General features: G+C 38.7%; 1 protein-coding gene across 1 annotated transcript in view; it reads left to right on the forward strand.

Annotated features, from left to right (window-relative positions):
• The first annotated feature begins 11,867 nt into the window (after window positions 1-11,867).
• Window positions 11,868-22,742, forward strand: part of LOC139739404 (large ribosomal subunit protein uL22-like) — an 11,308-nt gene continuing 433 nt past the window's right edge. The window contains exons 1-6 of the mRNA XM_071650024.1: window positions 11,868-11,891; window positions 14,758-14,811; window positions 15,782-15,822; window positions 17,697-17,831; window positions 20,446-20,544; window positions 21,025-21,121. Of these exons, the coding sequence (XP_071506125.1) occupies window positions 14,772-14,811; window positions 15,782-15,822; window positions 17,697-17,831; window positions 20,446-20,544; window positions 21,025-21,121 (412 nt within the window). The 5' untranslated portion in view covers window positions 11,868-11,891; window positions 14,758-14,771. The remainder of the gene's footprint in view (window positions 11,892-14,757; window positions 14,812-15,781; window positions 15,823-17,696; window positions 17,832-20,445; window positions 20,545-21,024; window positions 21,122-22,742) is intronic.

A 22,742-nucleotide genomic window follows, 5' to 3' on the forward strand; every position in this document is an offset into this window, starting at 1 on the left:
GTCTGGCTCGTTGTTTTGGCTGCTGCAAGTGGATTCCTGCATGGATGTTTAGCAGTGATGATAAGTATTGTGCCGCTTGATAATGTTGAAGAAAAGTTCAGACAGACGAGTATATACTTATCATACTCAGCCATGGGTGTGGGGCTGGTGGTTGGAGGATATTTGTGTGGTACGTACTTCTACATAAATACGTCGTTTATCTTTCAATTAGACTGTCTAATGGAAAAATCTTTCCCTTCCATTAAATGTGCATAACCCACCAACGAGAAATAACATTAAATTAGTTCGCTTTATGCCCTGTCAGACATAGAGTGTAAATATTTGGAGTCAGATCCCCTGTAAAATGTCACCTTAACATCACAAAAAAGTAAATGAAAATACAGTTAACCTCGCCTCAGTCGAATCCAAAGGGACCTGAGAAAATTTTTCAACTTGCATAAGGTTTGACTTGAAAAATACAATTAGCACACGTTCATTTCCATCAGGGTTCAAATTTTTTTTTCTCCGACTCAGCCAGTATTTCGACGTTTCCGAGTTCGCCATAGGTAAATTGAGTGTGCGTTTTTGTTTCTTCTAAATTTAGAACTGGAATTTGGAAGCATACTTGAGTGAATTAAAGTATATCATGCATGTAATGCCTGTATGCCATTAGGCAGGCATTGGTTTAATGTAAAGTGGTAAACAGAATACAAGCAGCGCAGATGAATAGCAAGGAGTACACCTCCACAACATTCATCCAAAACTCGAAAATCTCCACAAATCTTTATTGAATTGCATTTTTTGAAAGTATAAGGAGGTCGTGATACTCTACTCTCTGAAAAAAAAAAATCGAGTGAAAATTTTCACTCTTGAAGGAATGAATACAAAAAAGAGTGAATTTAGAGTGAAATTGGAGTGAATTTCGAGTAAAAATGTTCATTTTCACTCGTTTTAGAGTGACGTCAGGGATCACTCCTAAATCTCCGAGTGATCCCTGAGGTCACTCCAAAATGAGTGAAAATGAACATTTTCACTCGAAATTCACTCCAATTTCACTCTAGATTCACTCCTTTTTATATTCTCTCCTTCAAGAGTGAATATTTTCACTAGATTTTTTTAGAGAGTAATTCGTAAAATTTACTCTGCGTCGATATCGACATGACGAGCAAGATTTTGTATGGTTTGATCTCCAAGGACCGTTACACCCGTATTCAAATGATCACGCAGCTTGATTTCAGTAGAGGTATCAAATCACTGTAATTTACATCGCGTAAAATGCCTCCGCCGCGAAGTGTCGCCGTAGCCATGATTATGTCTTCGGGTTGTCCGTACTTCCTTCCGTCCGTCCGTAATTCAGTTTCGTGAACAGCAACACTTAAAAACCGTTTGAGATATCCTTGAAACGTGGCATAATTATGTATGTATTCGTGGACAAAGTTGTGCCTCTCAAGTTTTGGGTGCACATGCTCAAGGACAAAGGTCACCGGTCAAAGTCAAATTATTAAAAATTTCTACATATCAATACAACGCCTTAAGGTTGTTATCTTTTTCCTGAAACCTGTGTAAAGTACTGCAGGTCATGCAGATAAAGACTCTCAAGGAAAGTTTTGGGCCATAGGCAAAGGTCAAAGGTCAAAAGTCGGAAAATGGCATGGTATCTTCATGAAGCTAAGTGCACTTGTATGAACTGCCTTGCAGTGTTTGTCTTGTGGAATGTTGAGTCATGGGGTCAAAATTCAAGGTCAAAGGTCAGGGTAAAATGCAAAAAATTGTACTACAAGTATTACTTTAATGCTAAAATTACGCTTTTTTCCCATGGAGATTACTGAATGCATACACCTATAAACATGCAGAATCAAAGTACATGCATTACTGCATGATGATTCTGTAGGGAAAGATTTAGGACATGCCACACTAAGAAATTAGAGTTCAAAATTGAACCTCTAGGCGTGATACAATAGCAGCACCCCATAAAGGGGTGCATTGATAAGACGTCTAGATTCAAAACGACATCACAAGGCATTCAAAGAGGTTTATTTTTTGCACCCCTGTATGGCGTGCTAGAAGGGAATCAAATAATTATGTTCGACACCAACTAAAAAAACTATTTCATCAAATAAAATTTCATTCCACAAAAATATATTCGACAAAACATATTTTGTGTCAAATACATTTTTGGTGAAATATATTTTTTGTGTGTCAAATATATTTTGTTGAATATATTTTTGGTCAAATTAATTTTTGGTCAAATATATTTTGGTGAAATGTATATTTTTTTTCAAATATATATTTTGTCGAATATATTTTGGTCGAACCTATATATTTATTGTCAAATATATATTTTGTTATGAATATATTTTTGTGGAATGAAATTTTACTTGATGAAATGTTTTTTTAGTTGGTGTTGAACATAAATATTTGATTCCCTTCTGGCGCGCCATACCCCTGCAGTAAAATGTTGCATTTTGAAAGTTCACTTTTGTACACGCACAGATTGCACTGTCACTATGACGGTTGTAATTCAATAATACATTGTAGTTGGGAACTGTCAATAGGCGTTTTCACATCAGCCAGATAAAAATCCAAGCTCGAGATATTTTTCGCAGAAAATAGTCAGCAAAATAGCGCACTATTTCGAAACATCGGGCTGATGTGAAAACGCCTAATGAATGAGTTTTCAACTATTGGAACATGCCTGAATGGAGGTGACTGTTTCATGAGCTTGAACATTTTTTTTTTAACAAGATGATAATGCTTGTGGTTCGCTTTCTTCCGATCCCCGCTTCCTCTTCCCAGGTGCATTGCTTGAAAGACATTCCTTCGAGTTTGCCTTCACGGTGATTGGCTTGCTGGAACTACTCGCAGGTGTGCTTCTGATGGTGGCCTTTGTTGTCAGGCGTTTTATGTCACGTGATCGAGAAACGGAGGATGCTGTATCAGAGGAAGAAAGAAAATCCGATTGAGATAGACGGACAACGGTTTTGTCATAAGTCAGTGAACAGACAGGTTGATGTTGGGCCTAGATGAAAACAAGAGGATTGCGGTTAACATCCTAAAGCAACGATGGGGAGAGACTCACAAGCGAGAGAGAATTATGTATAGGCGCAATGGGATTTCTCCATGCATATTGCTTCTTCAGACATTGTCAATATCAAGTGATATTCGAAACAAGAAAGTTGTGTTTTTGTACTTTTTGGGGTGGGAGTCGCACATTTAACACTTTCGTGTACTGTGAACGTTTAAACAATCTGAAGTGGACGTCATTAGAGTGAAAAGAAAAATATGTGTGTTTGTGTGTGCGCGCGCGCGCCCACATACACACTTACCGTATCCTTTGACATCTGAGGTATCTAAAACTGCATATCTGCGTCCGAACATATATCAATGGAAACGTATAAGTAATATTCTTTTTCAAGTATAGATGTAACAGGATGATGTCATGTATGCAATAAACATCTTATGTGATTATCCATTATAGCAACAACAACGGTAAACAAATGATGTAAGATGGACACAAATGAGGTTAATGATTCGCAATGCTTGTTTGGAATGGTGTCACTAAGGGATTGTTTATTGTACTGGTTTCCATAGTTTTTGTACAGTATTGCGACATTACATATTGCATTTGGGATAGTACAGGAGAGAACAAAGGGGCTCAGTATGAAAGGTTGAGTAACTAGATAACTATGGTATGATTATGTAATGTGACCATCTCAGCTGCATATATTTTTTTCTCAATTTTTGTAGATACTGTTGGATTTTACTTCGATATTGGGAATTGTGGTCTTGTCTTTTTGTAACCTCTTTCTGCGAGACACTGCGAGTAAACATTATCGTGTTTCTTATGCTTTAGAATCTTATGATTATTCATTTCCTTTTGTATTGTCATTGGTATACCATTGACATATATGCTTGTATTAAATGTGTGAAAGAGTGGGTGTATATTTGTGCTCATGACTGTGTGTGCTGAATTGTGTATCGTTATTACTACCACTGAAAAGTGTGACATGTATGTCGGCATTCATGCCAACATATTTTCTGATGCCTTGGGTTCAGATATTTTTTTCTTTGTCTTTCTCTGCAGTCTTCTCATTGAAGGATTTGCAAAAGAAATCTGAAGATATGAATTTTATTCTGTTAACAATTATTTTTGATTTGACATGTTATTGTTAATTACTGCAGCAGCTGATTTTGATTTTTGTGCTGATGACAAGTCTTTGTATTGATTGAATTTGTGCTTGTATTTTTTTTTAATCTCAGAACCTTGATGAAAAACAGTTCACGCTAATCAAGCAATCTTGAATGAATATGTTTTGATAAAGTATAAAACATTATTAATATAAAGTAAAGCTGAATAGCTTAGCGTATTAGGATATGAACGCACAGCTTCTTGCATTTGCTATGCGGAGTCATCTTCAATCAGCCATTGAGTTTGAAGTAAAAATTAGGCAAAATGGAATCTATAAATGTATCGTCTCTACAAGTGTTGGCACTTGTTGAAACAAGGAAATCGTGTTGGTTGCTTTTATTTATTTGTTAGTTTTGTTGTTTTTTTTTTGCCAGCCCGCGTTCAAAAGTTTAAAGGAGAAGTGGTGTATAGCATATCTTGCCCCCACCCCTTATTCAACCTTTGTTCGTTTTCTTGTATTTTTCAACTTGTTTCTGGAACAACCGTCCAAGTCATTTTTTTTTCTTTATTTGTATAGAATTTGATGAGATGAGATTGTATTGTTCGCAATATCTAGGAATTATATAAACCGCAAAGGTAAATGTCATAGGTTTAGATATTCATCGCTTAAAGATCATGCTTATTCACCACATCAATTTATATTTCATTCTACTGCTATTACTCATTTACATTCATTTTGGAAAAAGATGTATATTCAATAAATATCAATATAAAACAATATATATGAAAATGAGTAACCGTGACTTATTGGTATCTGGGAAAAAATGAAAAGGGGTGTTAACCGTATACCAGTACGAGAAGGTTAGATATCTTGTTTCTGTGGAAATACTTTAATGGGTCACGAGATTTCATGGCCGATTAATACGGGGTCATACCACTATATATAGACCGACACCCACGAGTTATACAGCCCACGAGTTCGACATTGAAAACAGGTCAATGAGTCATACAGCTCACGAGTAATGCAGCGCATGAGTTCGACACTAGGTAAAAACAGGTCACGAGTTCGACAGATACAACACGGGGCCTAGTGTGTCGGTCTCGTGGGCCTTGATAGCTTAGTGTCGAACAAATGGGCTGTATGACTTATGGGCTGTATGACTCGTGAGCTGTATAACTCATGGGTGTATGCACGTCACGAGACCGACACCCGCGAGTCATACAGCCCACGAGTCATACAGCCCATGAGTCATATTCCATGAGTCATACAGCTCACGAGTCATAATATAGCCCATTAGTTCGACACTAAGCAAACAAGGCCCACGGGACCGACTCATTAAGCCCCGTGTTGTATCTGTCGAACTCGTGGGCTGTTTTTTTTTTTTTTTACTTAGTGTCCACTCTAAAAAAAATCCGAGTCAGAACTGACCCGGAACTAGGTCCGTTGGGGTCACACACCTTTCCGGGTCGCGGGGTCAGAAATAACAAGGAATGGGGTCAGATATGACGCCATCCAGAGTCATGAATTGGGTCAAGGTGACCCCATTCCAGGTCTTCATGACCAAATTCCAAGTCAGTTCTGACCCGGAATTTTTTAGAGTGTCGAACTCATGGGCTTTGTTTGCCTAGTGTCGAACTCATGGGCTGTATGACTCGTGGGTGTCGGTCTAGTGAGATGACCCCAAGGACATCACTTGTCCGGTGTATAGGATTTCTTGACAAGGGAAGACATCTAAAGTAGCAGTGTCAGGAATAGTAAATATTGGTGAAATGGAATGCTCACTTATGACTAGATTCCTGGAGGACAAACGCCCTATAGCTGCAACCTCTCTGAAGTTTTCCAATCGCATCCACATCGAATCCCAGGCCATAACACATGACCCAAGATAAGGGAACTGGTGGAAGACCTAGACCGGGAACCTCAATACTTTAAGAAAGAGAAGCTAGATAAAACAGGGCCAATATGCCAACCTTCTCTCAACAAAAATAAAAGGGGAGGGGGTAAAAACTTCCGAAATTCTATAACGTACCTGCATAAAACTTGAAACTTGAGTGGTCACTTAGGAAAGGGCAACAGTAAAATAATTACTTTTGTGTGCCCTATAGCTCATGCGCGTTACCTCCCTGTACCTACCAATTCCATGTAAATGTATGTTATGTAACTGTTGTTGTGATTTCTACTTGTGTGCGTATCTGTGCCTGATATTCAGTGCTAACCCCAAAATGCCCAATTTGGGAGGGGAACATGTTCCCCCACCATAATATTTCCATCTACCACTCCTACGCCCCTTATCCAATTTCCATCAAATTTGATAATTTTTCCTTAGTTTAAAAAAAAACAACATTCTGTTATGTTATTTAGCTGTGTATCATATTGCTGGTTGTCATGGCAACCGTAAACTGCCAACAATGTCATTCAGATTTTGCGGGTTTTTTTTCTGTTCCAATTTCAGTAAAGCGGAGTTCCCACTGTCGTGCGATCTATTACGAACGCCACGATTGGACATTCGTAACTGATCGTGGAAGATTCGTTAAACTCGTCTGAAAGTTCACGTTTGGATACGAGGTTATGCGAGTCAATACGTGTTGGTTCGCTTGGATGCGATATGGTCACGATTGGTCTATTTCAAACAATACGATCTGCTCTCCCATTCAAATACGATCCGATAGGATTGTCCCGATTGAGTCCATGATTGGTTCCGATCTACCACGATCATTACGATCGGGAGGGCCCGATTTGGTGCGTGCAGCTACGTTCTGATACGTTCCAATACGAATACCACGAACTAATGCGGGCTGTTGAGATAAGATACGATATCGTTCACGATCGGGATAAAAAACGACCCCCATGTAAGGTGCGATTGAATCCGAATGGGAAATTATAGTCCGGCTGACAATGGATTTCATCGTTTCCTAAAGCGGGGTTCCCACTATCACGATTGGCGCCACGATTGAATTCGTGGACTTAATCTTGAAGCAATTGTGGTGATCTTATTTGATCGCATCAGATTGTATCAGATCTTGAGGTCAATCGTGGCAATCGCATTAATCGTAGAAAATTTTTGGACGGTTGAAAAATTTTCTACGATTAACACGATTAATTTTTGATCGTAATCATCGCATCAGATTGTCTTGGATCGTATCAAAACGCAGCAAATCTTATCTAATCGTGCTTCTTAATCGTGTTGATCGGGATTGAGTTTTTCACTTTCCTTCTGCTTGTTTTTTTTTTTGTGTGTGTGTGCACATTTGCCCTTATTTTACTCGCAGATTGTACATATCCGCGTGGTGGTATAGCCTGCGTCTTTAGATTATTATTTCCAAATGGTAAATTGTATGATTGTGTTCATTAGCGTTATTTGTATATAAGGTATATATAATTTATCTGTTTATAATTTCATGATATGAAAGTTGTATCATGAATTGTTAGATATTTCAATACATATCATTAACTTAATGTCATATTACCATTACACAGACACGCAAAAAAGGAGTTCCACGTAATCAATTTGGGGTAATTCTTTTAACGAAAACAAAAAAAAATGAACAAAAATAAAATGGCAATGGTATGTCTGCATGTATTGACTAACGTTAGTATAAAATGAGAATGATTTCCTGAATCGTTCATCCACGACTGAGCACACATCAAAGAAAATTTGGTTACTTTTTAAAAGTATACTACAGTATTATACACACACACACACACACACACACACACACACATATATATATATATATATATTTTTATTTTTTTTTTTTGGAGGGGGTGTAAGTGAAGTATTCTGTCTCTTGTGTATCGTATATAATGATTAATCGGTGTTTTTGTTTCATCATCCATCGTTTGTCAACTTCACAGCTATATTGCTGTGTCAACTCTCATTAAACTGCAAACTCGATTTAGTTTAGGATTGTTGTCAGGATGATGCAGCCTAAAAGTGTTTTTTATCTTTAAAGTGACATTGTTTTAGGGGAGTTACTCTGTAGTGTTTATATTGGTTTTGTTATAAACACTGTTAAATAAAATAATAAATCAAGCCAAACCAACCGAATGCCCCATGGGATAACGACATTTTGAAATAAAAAAGGCATATCATGATACACATTATGAAACCAAACACACAAGCATTGCTATCAGTTCGGTCAACTTTTGTATATCGAGCGTATATAACACATATTATTTCAATTATGTTAGCATTCAAACAATGTCAAGAAGATCCAATCTTCTTTTTTAGCTTCCATTTCATCATATTTTCCTAATGCATTTCAAAGGAAGGCGAAAACACTTTTCTTGATCTTTTTTTTTTTCTGGGGAAGAGGAGGCAATGATCTGATCTTGTGTATTCGGGATTTCTGGAGGGGGGGGGTATAAAGGGTGAGCATTTCGATTCAATAATCTATTAGTTTTGTATTGAATTAGAGGAGGAACTATCTGAGGTTGGGGCTGGTCTATAAAGGCTGCTTTCTCCACTGTTCTCTTTGATGATAACGTAATCATCATTCGCAACACTGCAAAGGTCACGTTGTCATCCTCAACCTGTCAACCCTTGCCATCACCAATGGTTGTATACAGTAGGCCTAATCACTCTGCAGAAGTTAAGGAAACAATGAAATCTATTGTCAGCCGGACTATAATATTCCCATTCGGGTCCAATCACACCTTAAATGGGGGATCGCTTTTGATCCCGATCATGAAGGACATCGTATCTTATCTCAACAGCGCGCATTGGTTCGCGGGATTCGTATTGCAATGTATCAGAACGTAGCTGAACGCACCCTATCGGGGATTGCGATGGGAATGATCGTGTTAGATCGGAACCAATCGTGGAATCAATCGGAACAATCCTATAGGATCGTATTTGAATGGGAGACCAGGTCGTGACAAATCGTATTGCTTGAAATAGACCAATCGTGACCATATCGCATCCAAGCGAACCAACACGTATTGACTCGCATAACCTCGTATCCAAACATGAAATTTCAGACGAGTTCAACAAAACTTCCACGATCAGTTACGAATGTCCAATCGTGGCGTTCGCAATGGATCGCACGATAGTGGGAACCCCGCTTTAACTATTTCAGAGTGATTAGACCTATACTATCCACAACCATTGATGGTGGCAATGGTTGACAGGTTGAGAATGATGACAACGCGACCTTTGCAGTATTGCGAATGACAATTAGGTTATCACCAGAGAGAAAGCATCACCTAGGCCAACCACAACCTCGGATAGTCCCTCCTCTAAGTTAACCTAAAGAAAATGTATAATTGAATCGACCTGCTCACCCTTCCCCTTCCCCTCCCCCCCCCCCCCAAAAAAAAAACCACACAAATACACAAGATCAGATTATTGCCCCCTCCCCCCCCCCCCCGCCCATACACACAAAAAGAGACCAAGACAAAATGTTTTCACCTTCCTTTGAAATACATAAAGAAAATATGATATAACATATGTGTTATATACGCTAAATATAAGAAAGTTGGCCGAACTGATAGTATTACTTGTGTGTCTGATTTCATATTCGCATATGTCGTTATCTCATGGGGTATTGAAAGTTTGGTTGGTTTGGCTTGATTTATTGTTTTACTAAACAGTGTTTAACAAAACCGATATACACACACAAGAGAAAGGTAACTCCCCTAACATAATGTCACTTTTTAACAAAAAAAAAAAAAATCCAGCAAAATTATTTCGCAGGGGTATTGCTACACTATTATTGACTAACTTCTATGTGAGAACTAATGACAGTGATCTTTATAGTCATGCACGAGTGACCTAACATCTCGTGACGACAATGGTCACTTTTCAAAAGTCACAAACGTTACTTTGTGGGGTATGTATCAAAAACATTCTACTTCTGGTGGATGTTTCAGTAATGTCGTTATTTTATATTTCATTGTGCCACCCCTCCCTTATTCAACCCCGCGGAATACAAAATATATACGATTTGCGAGTAAAATAAGGCAAATGTGCAAAATAAGCAGAAGGAAAGTGAAAAAGTCGATCCCGATTAACACGATTAAGAAACAAGATAAGTTAAGATTTGTTGCGTTTTGATACGATCCAAGACAATCTGATGATCACGATCAAAAATGAATCGTGTTAATCGTAGAAATTGAACCGTCCAAAATTTTCTACGATTAACGCGATTGCCACGATTGACCTCAAGATCTGATACAATCTGATACAATCTAAGAAGATCACCACGATTGCTTCACAATCAAGACCACTCGCCAATCGTATAGTGGGAACCCCAATGTACCTATAGGATTATTATAACTATGGATTCAGAAATGGCCATTTCTTGACTGTAATTTGCTGAAGAAGAAAAAAATGCCAAGTAATTATGATTAGTCCTATTTAATGGCCCTGCATTTTTTCCTTTGTAATGCCTTTTCATTAAACGATAGATATATTAAACAATATTTTCCAAAAATTACAGCGTCATTTTAAATCTTTCACACAAGTTAATTATGTCTGTAATATCATTGTTTTCATCAATTTGCAAGCTAAATATCCAAATATTCTGGAACTTACGAAATGCAATAGCTATACATGTAGCTATCCAATACATCGCAGGTTTCCTAATACATCCAGTCAAACCTGTCTATAGCGGCCACCCAAGAGAAACGAAAAAAAGTGGCCGTTATAGACAGGTGGTCGCTATATAGACAGGTTATCCAAATTGTGTGCGTTGCCTCCGTGTACATGACTGTATCATTCAATGTGTATACTTTTGCACGCTGACGTACTTGCATGTACATGTATGTGTTTACGTTTGCACAAGCGTGTTTCATGCATTGAACAATGCCGGTGTTTATGAAATTGTAGAACAGTATAGTATGTGTACAGTCGTGAAGAAGGCTCAACACTAGAACATTATCATGACGGAATGAGTGATGGATGCAGCGGTGGCGATCACTGAACGTTGCCCATGAATGACTAGCACGGCTACTAAGCAGAAACACACGCTGAATTATAGGCTCTGCTCAGGCTCCATCGGGTCTGTGGCCGCTATAGACGGGTTAAAATCTACCGCGGGAAACAAAATTGTGGCTGCTGGCCGCGTTAGACAGGTGGCCGCTATACACAGGGTCTTTAACATGGCTTTCTCTCGGGGGGGGGGGGGGGGATTTTTCAGTGACCGCTAAAGACAAGTGGCCGCTAAGGCAGGTTTGACTGTATTATATTTCTTTATCATGTTATAAATAGCTCCCCATGTGGTGCCCTTGAGAAATTTCAACCATAGGAAATAGTGAAGTTTTGACTTGCTGGCAAATTATGAAAAATGATTAGTCCAAAATAAAGACATAATACTGGGAAAAAAGAAATCATACAGAAAAAAAAAATTCTTAGTAGATTTCATATTCATTTCTTTTTCTGTTGAATAGTGCCTTTGATGTGTGACCTTGAGAAGTTTCTGTTGTAGGGTCATGAAGAGTTTGAGTCGCTCATTCATGTAGCTATGAGAGATTTTCAAAGAGAAGTATAAAAGTCTATTAAAAAAATGAAGTCTCTCATAGTCACGTATAATTATGTGTTTTATGATCGAAACGGATAACATACCTCTGAATTTTGTCATTGGTGGGTAATTTAATGATTTAGTGATTTCTTATTTCTTTCCTTGTTTGGTTATTGAATATGTAAGCAGGAGGCTCTAACCGCCCATTCATAAGCTATTTTACCCCCCCTGCAGACATGACGTGTATGTCCAATTTTTGGCCGTTGGTGGCTCCCTTTTAATTACAGATTGTATCGTTCTTTTTCTTGCGTGTCCTGCTAAGGTACGGAGGGGGAGGGTGGAAATCCCGTAATATATCTCTTCGCATCAAATAATCATGATACGATCCATGTTTGTACTTAGTTTTGAGAAATTCTTTAATGCACAATTAGTTATTATTTAAAAGAAAATGCCTTTTTTGTGGATGCAAAAATGAAATATTACCCCAGACAAATTTGTGAATAGCTCGATATTGTGCGGCTACGCAAGTGCCTTTAACATGGTCCCATTCGTTCTATTTGACGTTGGTTCAAGGAACTTGTGCATGTACTGCACAACGACCACAGGGAAATTGAAAGGGCTAACGTTAGAACAAAAGTTGTTAAATAGCCTGTGTGCGGTTAGAGCCTCCTGCTTACATATTCAATTAACAGGGAAAGTAATGAGAAATCACTAAGATACCAGAAATTATTCACGTTCGCACGTATGAATGGAATACGGATCAACTTGCCAATCAATGCACAACACTGCCACTGCACTGGCACTGCACCAGGCACTGGCAGTAACCGCAGCAGCGACCCCATACGGACAAATACGTACCGTACGTACTGTTACTGTGTTACAGCGCCCCGCGACGGGGTTAGCAGCAGCTCTGCTGGTCACTGCAGTCAGACGTCAGCATGCAGCAAAGTAGACACTAAGATGCAGTGGTAATACTAACCCCGTTGCGGGGCGCTGTAGTGTAACCATGGGGTCGCTGCTGTGGTTATGGTATACAATACATGTACATACCGTAGTTATGGGTAAACTCGGCCTAGCGGGTAAAGTCGGCCGCCAGCGCGCACAGTACATAAAATTGTACTGTGCGCGCTGGCGGCCGACTTTACCCGCTAGGCCGAGTTTACCCATAACTACGGTACAGCTACAAACAAACACTTTTGAAACAGCGGACCATCATGCATTGATTCGTGGCCATGCCACCGATTTGACCAACAACCAGACTAACATTAGGTTAAGAGTCCAGACTGTCTACATGAGTCTATGCACAAGGTGCAAACCAACCCTTTTAAAGCTTGAATTAAACATCAATCATAGTATGGAATTGGTCATCCAGACCAAAGTGAGCTGTTTTGAGCGCCGATCGATGACGATGTGAAAGTCAACGTTGATATCAATGTCAACACTTCTCGTTATCTGATTTGGTTCAGATTTATGCAATTCATTTGAAATATCAAATATGCCATTAAATAGTTCCTTCATAGTCAAGTTGTGTGTACGTATTAATTTGGTAATGTGGAATGTGAGATATCTGTTCTAACTCGTAACAGTTACATCCATGGTCGTCAATACAAAAATTAGTAACTGCTAGAGTCTAGCTCTAGATTGTCTAGGCCTACATGTACAATGTACATTAGCAGCTGATTAGTGCTGAACCTTCTCATTATACAATCCTTGTTGCTGACGTGAATTACAAATTTGTAGGTTCCTTGACTGTGTGAGATGCCAAAACATCTTATCTACATACATGCAACCTCTTTTCCATTAAATCAAGTTTAAAGTTTTGCAAGGGTACATCTCTTTTTTATTTTTGTTTGGTATTTAATATCTTGCCCTAAAAAGGACCATCAGTATCAATGAACATTGTATACATATGCAAATTGATTTTACTGGGCTCCTTATTTTTGGAACAACTTGCATTTATGACTACATACATTGTACATTGTTTTGCCGCGTGAACTTTACCAAGCTATTGCTATGGCAAAACAATGTAAGTCTCAATCAGTGACTAGCATACATGTCCCACAACGTCATTCTGTGCATGGTACTGTGGCTCATGTGCATCAACGCAGCCTCTTCATACTGCACAAACATGTGAATGGTAAAATAATTGCAAAATTGCATATACTGTATATGTACATTTGTAGGTACTTTGTTTTGCCAAGATCATGAATATTGAGAAGGGGTAAGCTTATCGCCTTTATACTTTTTCTTTTTTTTTTCCAACAAAATTCTAATGTTTCCTATTGGGAGGGTGCATCATACCTCAATGTGACAATGGCGGGATGCGTTCTGTTTCCAAGATTTGTTTCAGAGTTTATTTACACTGAATTAAATCAATCTTCGAATCACTTTTGTAGATGGCCATACATCATTCTCTATGGTAATCACATGTTATGCATTCATGCATGGCCCAACTATACAATTTATATCATCCCATTGTACAAAGTCATGGCCTACTGTAATTCCTAATGTAGTTTTTCCCCATTGAACTAACATGAACACTGTTGATCATGTGAACAATTAAATATGTGTCAGACTATTTCATGCCACAGAGATACTCTAGACTTACTAGAATTTACATCTGTAAGTACACTTTTCATTATGCAATTCCAGTGAAATACCACGGACGCCATGGCTCTGTTGGCAGAACACTCACTAGATTTATTCTACAGGCTATACAGGGTGCCCCCACAGTAACACTGGATGTTGGCAGGTTATGGGATGATTATTATTAGACCCTGCTAATACTGTGGTCAAAACAGAGTATAGTGTTATGGTTATAACAAAATTCTAACTAAGTAAAATTCATGCCGCAACATTTTCTGCTCTATGTTTTGTTTTGTTTATTTGTTTGGATACGAAGAAATTTTGATTTTATTATAGCAAAAGACTACTGCTGGTCCTGAAGACTTCATTGTAATGGGAGTCCACTGTACTATTTGGTACACCGTCAAATGCTCTCACTGAAACACTTGTGCATGACTCGTACAAAACATTATAGGAACATGGAATTACATAACAGAAATAAGTTCACTCCAATTACAAATGTATGAGTATTATAAGTATAATGTCAAAATACAGTAGCTGCCAGGATCTCAACCACATGTGTACTTACATGCTGTAAACATCTGTCTTCTCATAAACTGCAGGATAATCAATCAACATGACGCGCTACTCTCAAGAACCCGAGAATGCTGCAAAGTGTGAGTGTTGCCTTCTTTTTTTGTGGGGTTTTAATGAACACCACCCATCAGCTACAGGCCAGTGAATACTGTATGTGTATCGAATCCTACGCTCACCATTAAAGGGTGTGTACAGTTCTGGTCGAGGTGAGGATTCAGCTTATAACATTTTGTGAGATATTCAGAAACCACTCTATAAGATGTCAAAGAGCATGCAATTCTTAGGGGTATCAAAAGTTTATTTGATGAAAATCGGTTTTGAAATGGCTGAGATATCCAAAAACAATGTGAAACAAAGAGATCCTAATAAAGTTGTGGCATGTCGCCTTTTATTGTATTACCACTTTTTTGGATATCTCAGCCATTTGAAAACCAATTTTCATCAAATAAACGTTGAATCCTTCTTAAAATTACGCATTATCTCACTTAGGAATGTTCAAAACATGAATCCCCACCTCAACCAGTACTGTACAGTCCCTTTTAACGGTCAACTCTGGTCAAGATTTTTGAGCTGTAGTACTTACATAGAGATCACCGATGAAGCTGTAAACAATTAGTATTGAATCTTGAATATATCTTGAGCCAGGCCAGCCTTCCCACCCCATGGCATCACAACACTACCGGGTCTCTAGGCATGCTGCAAGCAGAGCTACAGAGTTACTGATGATACTTGGTAACCAGGTGGTCATTGAAACAACCTGTAAGATCCATGGAAATTTGGAACAGTGGAACCTTGTTATTAACAAGGTCAGATATATCCAGATACCCAGTACAAGAAGGCAATTTTGCAGGTCCCATTGTTTTACATTCTTATGTTTTTATCTGTGCTATATCAAGATACCCAATATGAAGAAATTTAGTGGTCCCAAGCATCTTCTTGTAATGGGGTTCCTGCATATATATCTCGGGGGCAAGGGTATGAGCACAAAAATAGATCAAAATGAACATTGAATATTATGAGACTGTTTTTTTCTTTTGTGTGCTTCTGCAGCTTGCAAGGCAAGGGGTTCCTACCTGCGAGTTCACTTCAAGGTAAGGTGCCACGCCTTTTATTTGACCTTTACAACTTGTGTTGATCGTCATGAAAGACGTATAGTGAGGTAGTTGACAGATAGTACAAAAATCGATGTGTTCATGTGATGCTTGACTTGGGGTTTCTTATACCTTTCTATATAGGATAAGAAACTTGCCAAGGACAAAACTTTACAGCATAGAGCATTGCTGTGCTGTGTTAAAATGAAGCAAATGAAAGGGATAAGAAGTGAAAAGTTGGAACATGATTGGTGTAGAAGTTTATTTTTTATTACTGTTTATTTTAATTTTCATCTTAGACTCTTGAGATGTAGTTATTTTTCTTGCATTCGTAAAAGTTGATTGATAACTTGCAGCCTGCCCTACTCTGTCTGCTGAAACACACATTCTTCAGTTGTAGTGTTAATGATAAAAAATGAACATAAAATGTCAGAGCTACTCTTCTCGTTCCAAGAATGGGAACAGGCTTTCTGTCACTGTGTGTCACATGTAATAGTTTATTAGTGGAAAAGTGAGCAAAGAAAATGGGATTCCATTGGAATCCGCCCCCCTCGACGTTTCGCGCTGTAATTCTGTAACGCGAGAAGGCCTCGTCGCGAGGCTTCTTGACTTTCTTCGTTCAAGTCTCGCGCAACTTTTGAGATCAAATTTGCAATGTCCGTTCATACTTTTGCGAAGCCACGCCCATTTTTGTAACGGAATGTCGCCCCCAAACAGGCACAATTTTGTGATTTTGTGTACATTTCCTATGGAAAACAGTGCTCTGTCATGAAAGTCATAAAAACCTGAACATTTTTACAATTAATCACTTTCATTGATTAATTTTGTGCTAATTATGGTAGAAAAGTGGTCAGTGACAATTTCCAATGAAAAAACAAAGAAAAAACAAAAGTTGAAAAACAAGGAAATACGTAAGAAATTCTGAAAACAATGAAATACATAAGAATTGAAATGAGTTTTGGAATTTTTTGTGATGTACAATTGTTGAATATGCTAAAACAGATTTACAGATTAAAAATTAGACTCTCAATGCTTTTAATTCGGCTAAAATATTATCTTGAGCTTGATTTGCATAATTAATTAATTAAAATTAGAAATTGATTGTTTCAAAAGATCTTATGACACAATCTTGGAGATTTTGATGTGGATTTCACGCATGCAAAATTTCGATCGCAACACCGATGGCCGAGATCCCGGGGGGGGGGGGGGGGGGGGGGGGGGTGAGTGGGGGTGGGGAATCCATCCCCCCGGTCTGAGCATAGCCAAAAATGCCCAGCCCCATAGGGTTAATGGAATCCCATTTTCTTTGCTCACTTTTCCACTAATAATTTATATTCTTTCTGGTCAATTTATTCTGTCTTTATATGTAATAGTTTAGTCTACAAAAATATTTTAAGATTTTCCTGTGATATAGAGTACAATGCATGCATGTAATATAAATGTGAACGCAGATAAATACACCATATGTTGCATTAAAATACAATGAAAGAGTCCTCATACAGTAGATGCATAGATTTCTGTATGTCATATGGCTTGTGAGCAATATATCTTTTTCTGTTTTGGAATTTGTAACACAAGTGATATACTGAGCAACAGAGGATTGTCTGATTTTGAGAGCTGGAATTTGTAATGTCCCATCTTACCCGTATATACATGATCTGCCTTGCCTTTTATCGTGGAACATGAGGCAATAAGTATCACATTTCACAATCGGTGAGTATCAGTCCCAACTTCGAAAATTGGCAAAATCAAAACCACTGGGAATTACAATGTACGTATGTGGTGTACACAGTAGTGTGTTACGAAATGAAAAGTAAAATTTCTGTTCTGTCATCCCTGTATAAAAACGAAATTTTGTGCCAAACACTTTGCAGAACACCCGTGAGACAGCACAGGCCATCAAGCACATGCATGTACGTAAGGCTGTCCGCTTCCTCAAGGATGTGACCGTCAAGAAGCAGTGTGTTCCGTTCCGCAGGTTCAACGCCACCATCGGTCGCAAGGCCCAGGTTAGTTTACGTCTCATATCAAGCATGTCACGCCAATGGTGTGTACTCGCATGAAAGCATAATGTGCTCAAGCAAACCCTTTGTATCTTGTGCTTTGTAATACATGAACATTAAAGGGTACCACCTGGCAGGGCACTTTGTTTTAGTCTTAAGACGGATACACCACTCATATGCATATTTTGCAACTGTTTTATTCCACAAAACTCCTACTGACTCCACAAATGATGACATTGTGCAATCTTTTGCCTTGTTGATGTTCTGTGACCCAACGTCAGTCGATACAATCATGCAAGGCAGATCTATTGCTGGCCCATGCATGCACTCAAGTCACAACCACTGCTTGTGAAATTTCTGATGACATGTAGCTAGTTTATACCCAAGTTCTGTACATTCATGTCTGAGCTGCTGCCAGTGCATTGAGGCATCGGTTGTATAAAAACATTGTACAGCTGGAAATTCTCTGTGTAACTGAAAGTTTGTGAGTCATACATTCAAGTGATCATAACTCCTCAAATGACCCCTGTTTGAGTCATGTCCAGGATATTACATATACCGGTATATGGAACCAAAGTCATGAGGTCTACACTAAGAAGTTAATGAAAATTTAGAGATTTTAAACTCTAATTTGGAATTCTGAATTAAAATTTTGTTCATGACTACATGCAGTCCCACACATATTTAAAGTATGGTGAACGAGACTTTAAAATCAAGAAAATCATATAAAATAAGGTGTCAAAGCAGAGGGAAATGTCTCCTAAAACAGATTTTTAATGTGATTTATTAAAAGATATTTGCGCCACTGAGAAATCACGAGTAAAAACTGACTGATTTGCTTCACCGATATTCGCTCCAGAACAGCCGTCTTCTTCCAGCCCTAAAATATGACGTCACGAAATTAACAAAACCCTTTACGAGTGCAGCGGGACATCTAGGCCGCCATTCATAAAGCATATATTTCTTGGTGAGCAGATGCAATATCTGGCCTGTCTTTAGTCGCCTCTGCTTTCTCGGCTGAAACATTAAAACGTCCAATTTTTACCTTACATTGTACGGAAAGACTTTGAGTTTGACATCGAGAGTGATTTGAGTGATGACAGTGACAATAACACTGATAGTGACAGTGGCAAAGTCAGGGTGGTAAAAGAAGCGAGGGAGAGGCGACGGATATGGAAGGCCGCTTCGGACACAACTCGTTTGGGGCATACATGGAAACGGGCATACGTATGCAACTGCCGCACCTCTCCATCATATGTATGCCCCAAACGAACCACGTCTGCAAAGGCCCTCCATAGATGGAGCCCACTGTGTGGATGGAGTGCTTAGCACAGCGCACATTTCGTGACGTCATAATTTTGGTCACCAAAAATTCGCCGTCAGATTGGGTTCCGGCCAGTCTAAAAAGGGTCTCAAAACACCATCTCTCCATCGTTCTGGAGACGTTTCTACCTTCTGATAGTTGATTATTCATATTCCTAGAGACTTCAGCTTTCCAGAAATGTGTAAATCACCTTGTTTATGAATATCGTCCTTTTTTTCTCGTTCACCATACTTTAATGCCTGTCCATCAGAACTGTTTCAGTTGCTCAATCATCAACAAAATCAACCATTTTCATGGGCAGCCAAAGTGTTGCACCCGTCTTTTAATTCAAATTTACACATCGTATGCATAACATAATTGTTCATTTTGTTTGTTTTTATGATTGCGTGTGTGAAGTGAAAGACTTATGTTCAGGGTGATACTTTACAATCATTGATATGTCAGAGTTTTTGCTGTAGCTCTCCGTAACACAAGCAGACACTCATAAATTGTGATGTATGATGATAGATCAAAGTGTAACATCTTCATGATTAATCAGAGTGAAAAGAACATAATCCAAAACCAATGGATGGAGGCATGTGGATATCAGTTACCAAACTTATCCCATCACTACCATGAACTGGCTACTTCTCCAATGTTAGTGCTGCTTGCTGCCCAGTCAGCAGCTAGTGTTCAAATCTAGGTCTGGTTCACTCTTTTTCTCTCTCTCTCTCTCTCAGTCATTGTATAGACCAATCAATATGGACTTGCTCACAGAGAAATAAGCAAAAACATCATTTTGTATTCGAGGCCTGTTCCATTCATTCTCTCGGAACACTTTAATACCTGTGGTTAATGGCAGTAGAAAGGAGTCATCTCCCTCTACAGAGGTGACTATCTCAGTCAGAGAATGCTTGGAGCGATGTGGATTCTGTGTTTATAAAAGACATTAATGCCCCCTTAAAAAATGAAAGGTTAACCCATTGAGGACGGGCTGATTTTGCTACAGCACGCATATCCCGTAGACACCTGCCCCAGTATACTTGGGATTCGTCCTCAACAGGTTAAGAAGTATTGTATTCTGCTCTATGTACATGTATATTCACACTCATTTTTATATCGTGGTCGTAGTAATTGCAATTCCTTGATTTCCTCTGCTATTCAAGTGTAGTTGTCAAAGCTCAGACAGGAATGTTTAATATCATTAGCACAGGAGTTCATGCCTTGAACTGTGTACGTACTTCCTCTGCATAATTACATGTCCTCTTTTAGTGGTTTTTTTTTTTTATGAGCTGTGCTTTGATTTTTTCTCTTCAGGCAAAAGCATGGAACCACACTCAGGGTCGCTGGCCCAAGAAGAGTGCTGAATTTCTCCTGCAGCTCTTGAAGAATGCCGAAAGCAATGCAGAATACAAGGTATAGTAGCCCCATTTCACATCTCTGCCTTTAAAATATTAGACCAGCAGAGTGAGCAGACCAGAAGAAAAGGAAACAAAGAATATAAATGTGTGTTTTAGCCAACACTAAATACATGTATGTGTGTAGGCTTGATCATGCCAGGCAGTATTTACTTGTCGTAGTGTACTGGTGATCTCCAACTGAATCACTGTTTGTTTACAGTTATGGTCATGCACAAGAGCAAATGGCTTGGGGTGACTCCCATTTATCAGATTTTACAAATGAGTTTACTGAGACAGGAGTTTGCTGATTTCTCACCGATCCACTGCACAATTTTTATCACTATCATGATCGTACACAAGACTGTGACAAATGGAAATGTGTTTTATCAAAGAGTCAAGGGGAAATGAAAACTCCCAAATGATGTAAAATGAGTGCGGTTATGGTAAACACATTCTCGTTCAATGTTTTCCTTTTCGGATGTGTTATCGTTGAAAGGGTCTTGACGTGGATTCCCTAGTGATCGATCACATCCAAGTGAACCAAGCCCCTAAGATGAGGAGGCGAACATACCGTGCCCATGGAAGGATCAATCGTAAGTGCTGTTTATGAGGGTCTAGGTCAATTACCCCCTGGGCAATTACCCCGGACCCTTCCCCTGACCCTAATCCTAATCCTAATCCGGAATCTAATCCTAACCCTAACCCAAACTCCCAACCCTAATCTTTACTCTAACCTTACCACTATCCAGTATTTAGCCGGGGGTAATTGCCGGGATACGATGAGCATATTCAGTGTCATTTGCCCCCTCTCTCATCATCATGCAGTGGTGCAATCCATATGTCCAGTCTGAAGCTAACATCAGGCAAAGGCTCAATAATAAACAGTTGTGATCACTTTTTGTCCTGTGGCATTTCTTCTGTAATGCTTTTATATTTCCATTTTCTTTTGTTTCATGGTCAAATTTTCACCAAATTCAGCAGGAATTATTCCTATTAGCAGAGAATACTAAGTTGTTCCAGCGGTACAGGGCTCCCCTCAAACAAATTAAAAAATGTTGCTGCTTATTGAAACTTTTGTGATCTTGTCAAAAGTACAGTTAGCCTAGGCAAATCTCTTTTTTTTTAGACTGAATTAACTTGTTAACAGAAATCTGATGTACAAAAAAATAAAAACACAAGAAAATAATGTAAAAGGAAATGAGTGTTAAACATCAACTTCAAGCAATATTCAACTGTTCTGAGTTCTTCTTATGCAAGATTAACTGTACTCGTTTCTGGAAGATATTTTAGAAGTGTAAGGACAGTTTTATCTTTAGTGATAATTAGAAGGTGAAGTTGATGGCCACGTCTTCCTTTCTGATGCTGTTCGTTTCGTTATTCTGAAGGTTCGTTATTCCGAAACACACAAATTCCCTATACCTAGAGGTTCGTTAATCCGAAAATGAAAAAGGGTTCATTAGTCCGAACAATAGTGGCGTTATTCCAAAGGTTTGTTATTCCGAAGGTTCGTTAATCCGAAAATGAAATAGGGTTCGCTATTCCGAAGGCTTGTTTATCCGAAAATGAAAAAGGGTTTGTTAATCCGAAAATGAAATAGGGTTCACTATTCCGAAGGTTCATTGATCCGAAGTGATACAGTGCACTCCCGTTACAACGAACACGGTTATAACGAAATTTCGTTATAACGAAGTAAATCTTCTGGTCCCAAAATTATCACCATTAAAGTCTATGGTACAAAATTCGCTTAAAACGAACACGGTTATAGCGAAATTTCCGTTATAACGAAGTCTTTTCCGAGCGCCACAGACAAAGAAAAACAAAAGAAATGTGCTCCGTTATAACGAAATGCGAATTGCTTTCGAAAATACATAGCGGAACACGCATATAATATAGCGTCTCTGCATGGGAGAACGCTTCACACCACTGTGTGTTCGCTCCTTGTGTCACGCACAGTTTCTGAGGGGAACTTGCGTTTATTATTGTAATACAGTTATCCCATCAGATTTCACATAGCTTTCCAGTGTATGATGAGTATTCAGCAAACAGAATATGATATATATCCGTGGTTTCCTTGTTTTCGTATATTGTATTTGTTTGGTTATAACGAAATTTCGTTATAACGAAAGAAAACTGCCGGTCCCGAGCATTTCGTTATAACGGGAGTGCACTTTATAGGGTCCGTAACGAACCTTCAGAATAACGAGCTTTGTTACA

Source organism: Diadema antillarum, unplaced genomic scaffold (genome assembly GCF_040938485.1).
Source record: "Diadema antillarum isolate AM-2024a unplaced genomic scaffold, OU_Dant_1.0 seq00000798_RagTag, whole genome shotgun sequence".
NCBI classification, from domain to species: Eukaryota; Metazoa; Echinodermata; class Echinoidea; order Diadematoida; family Diadematidae; genus Diadema; species Diadema antillarum.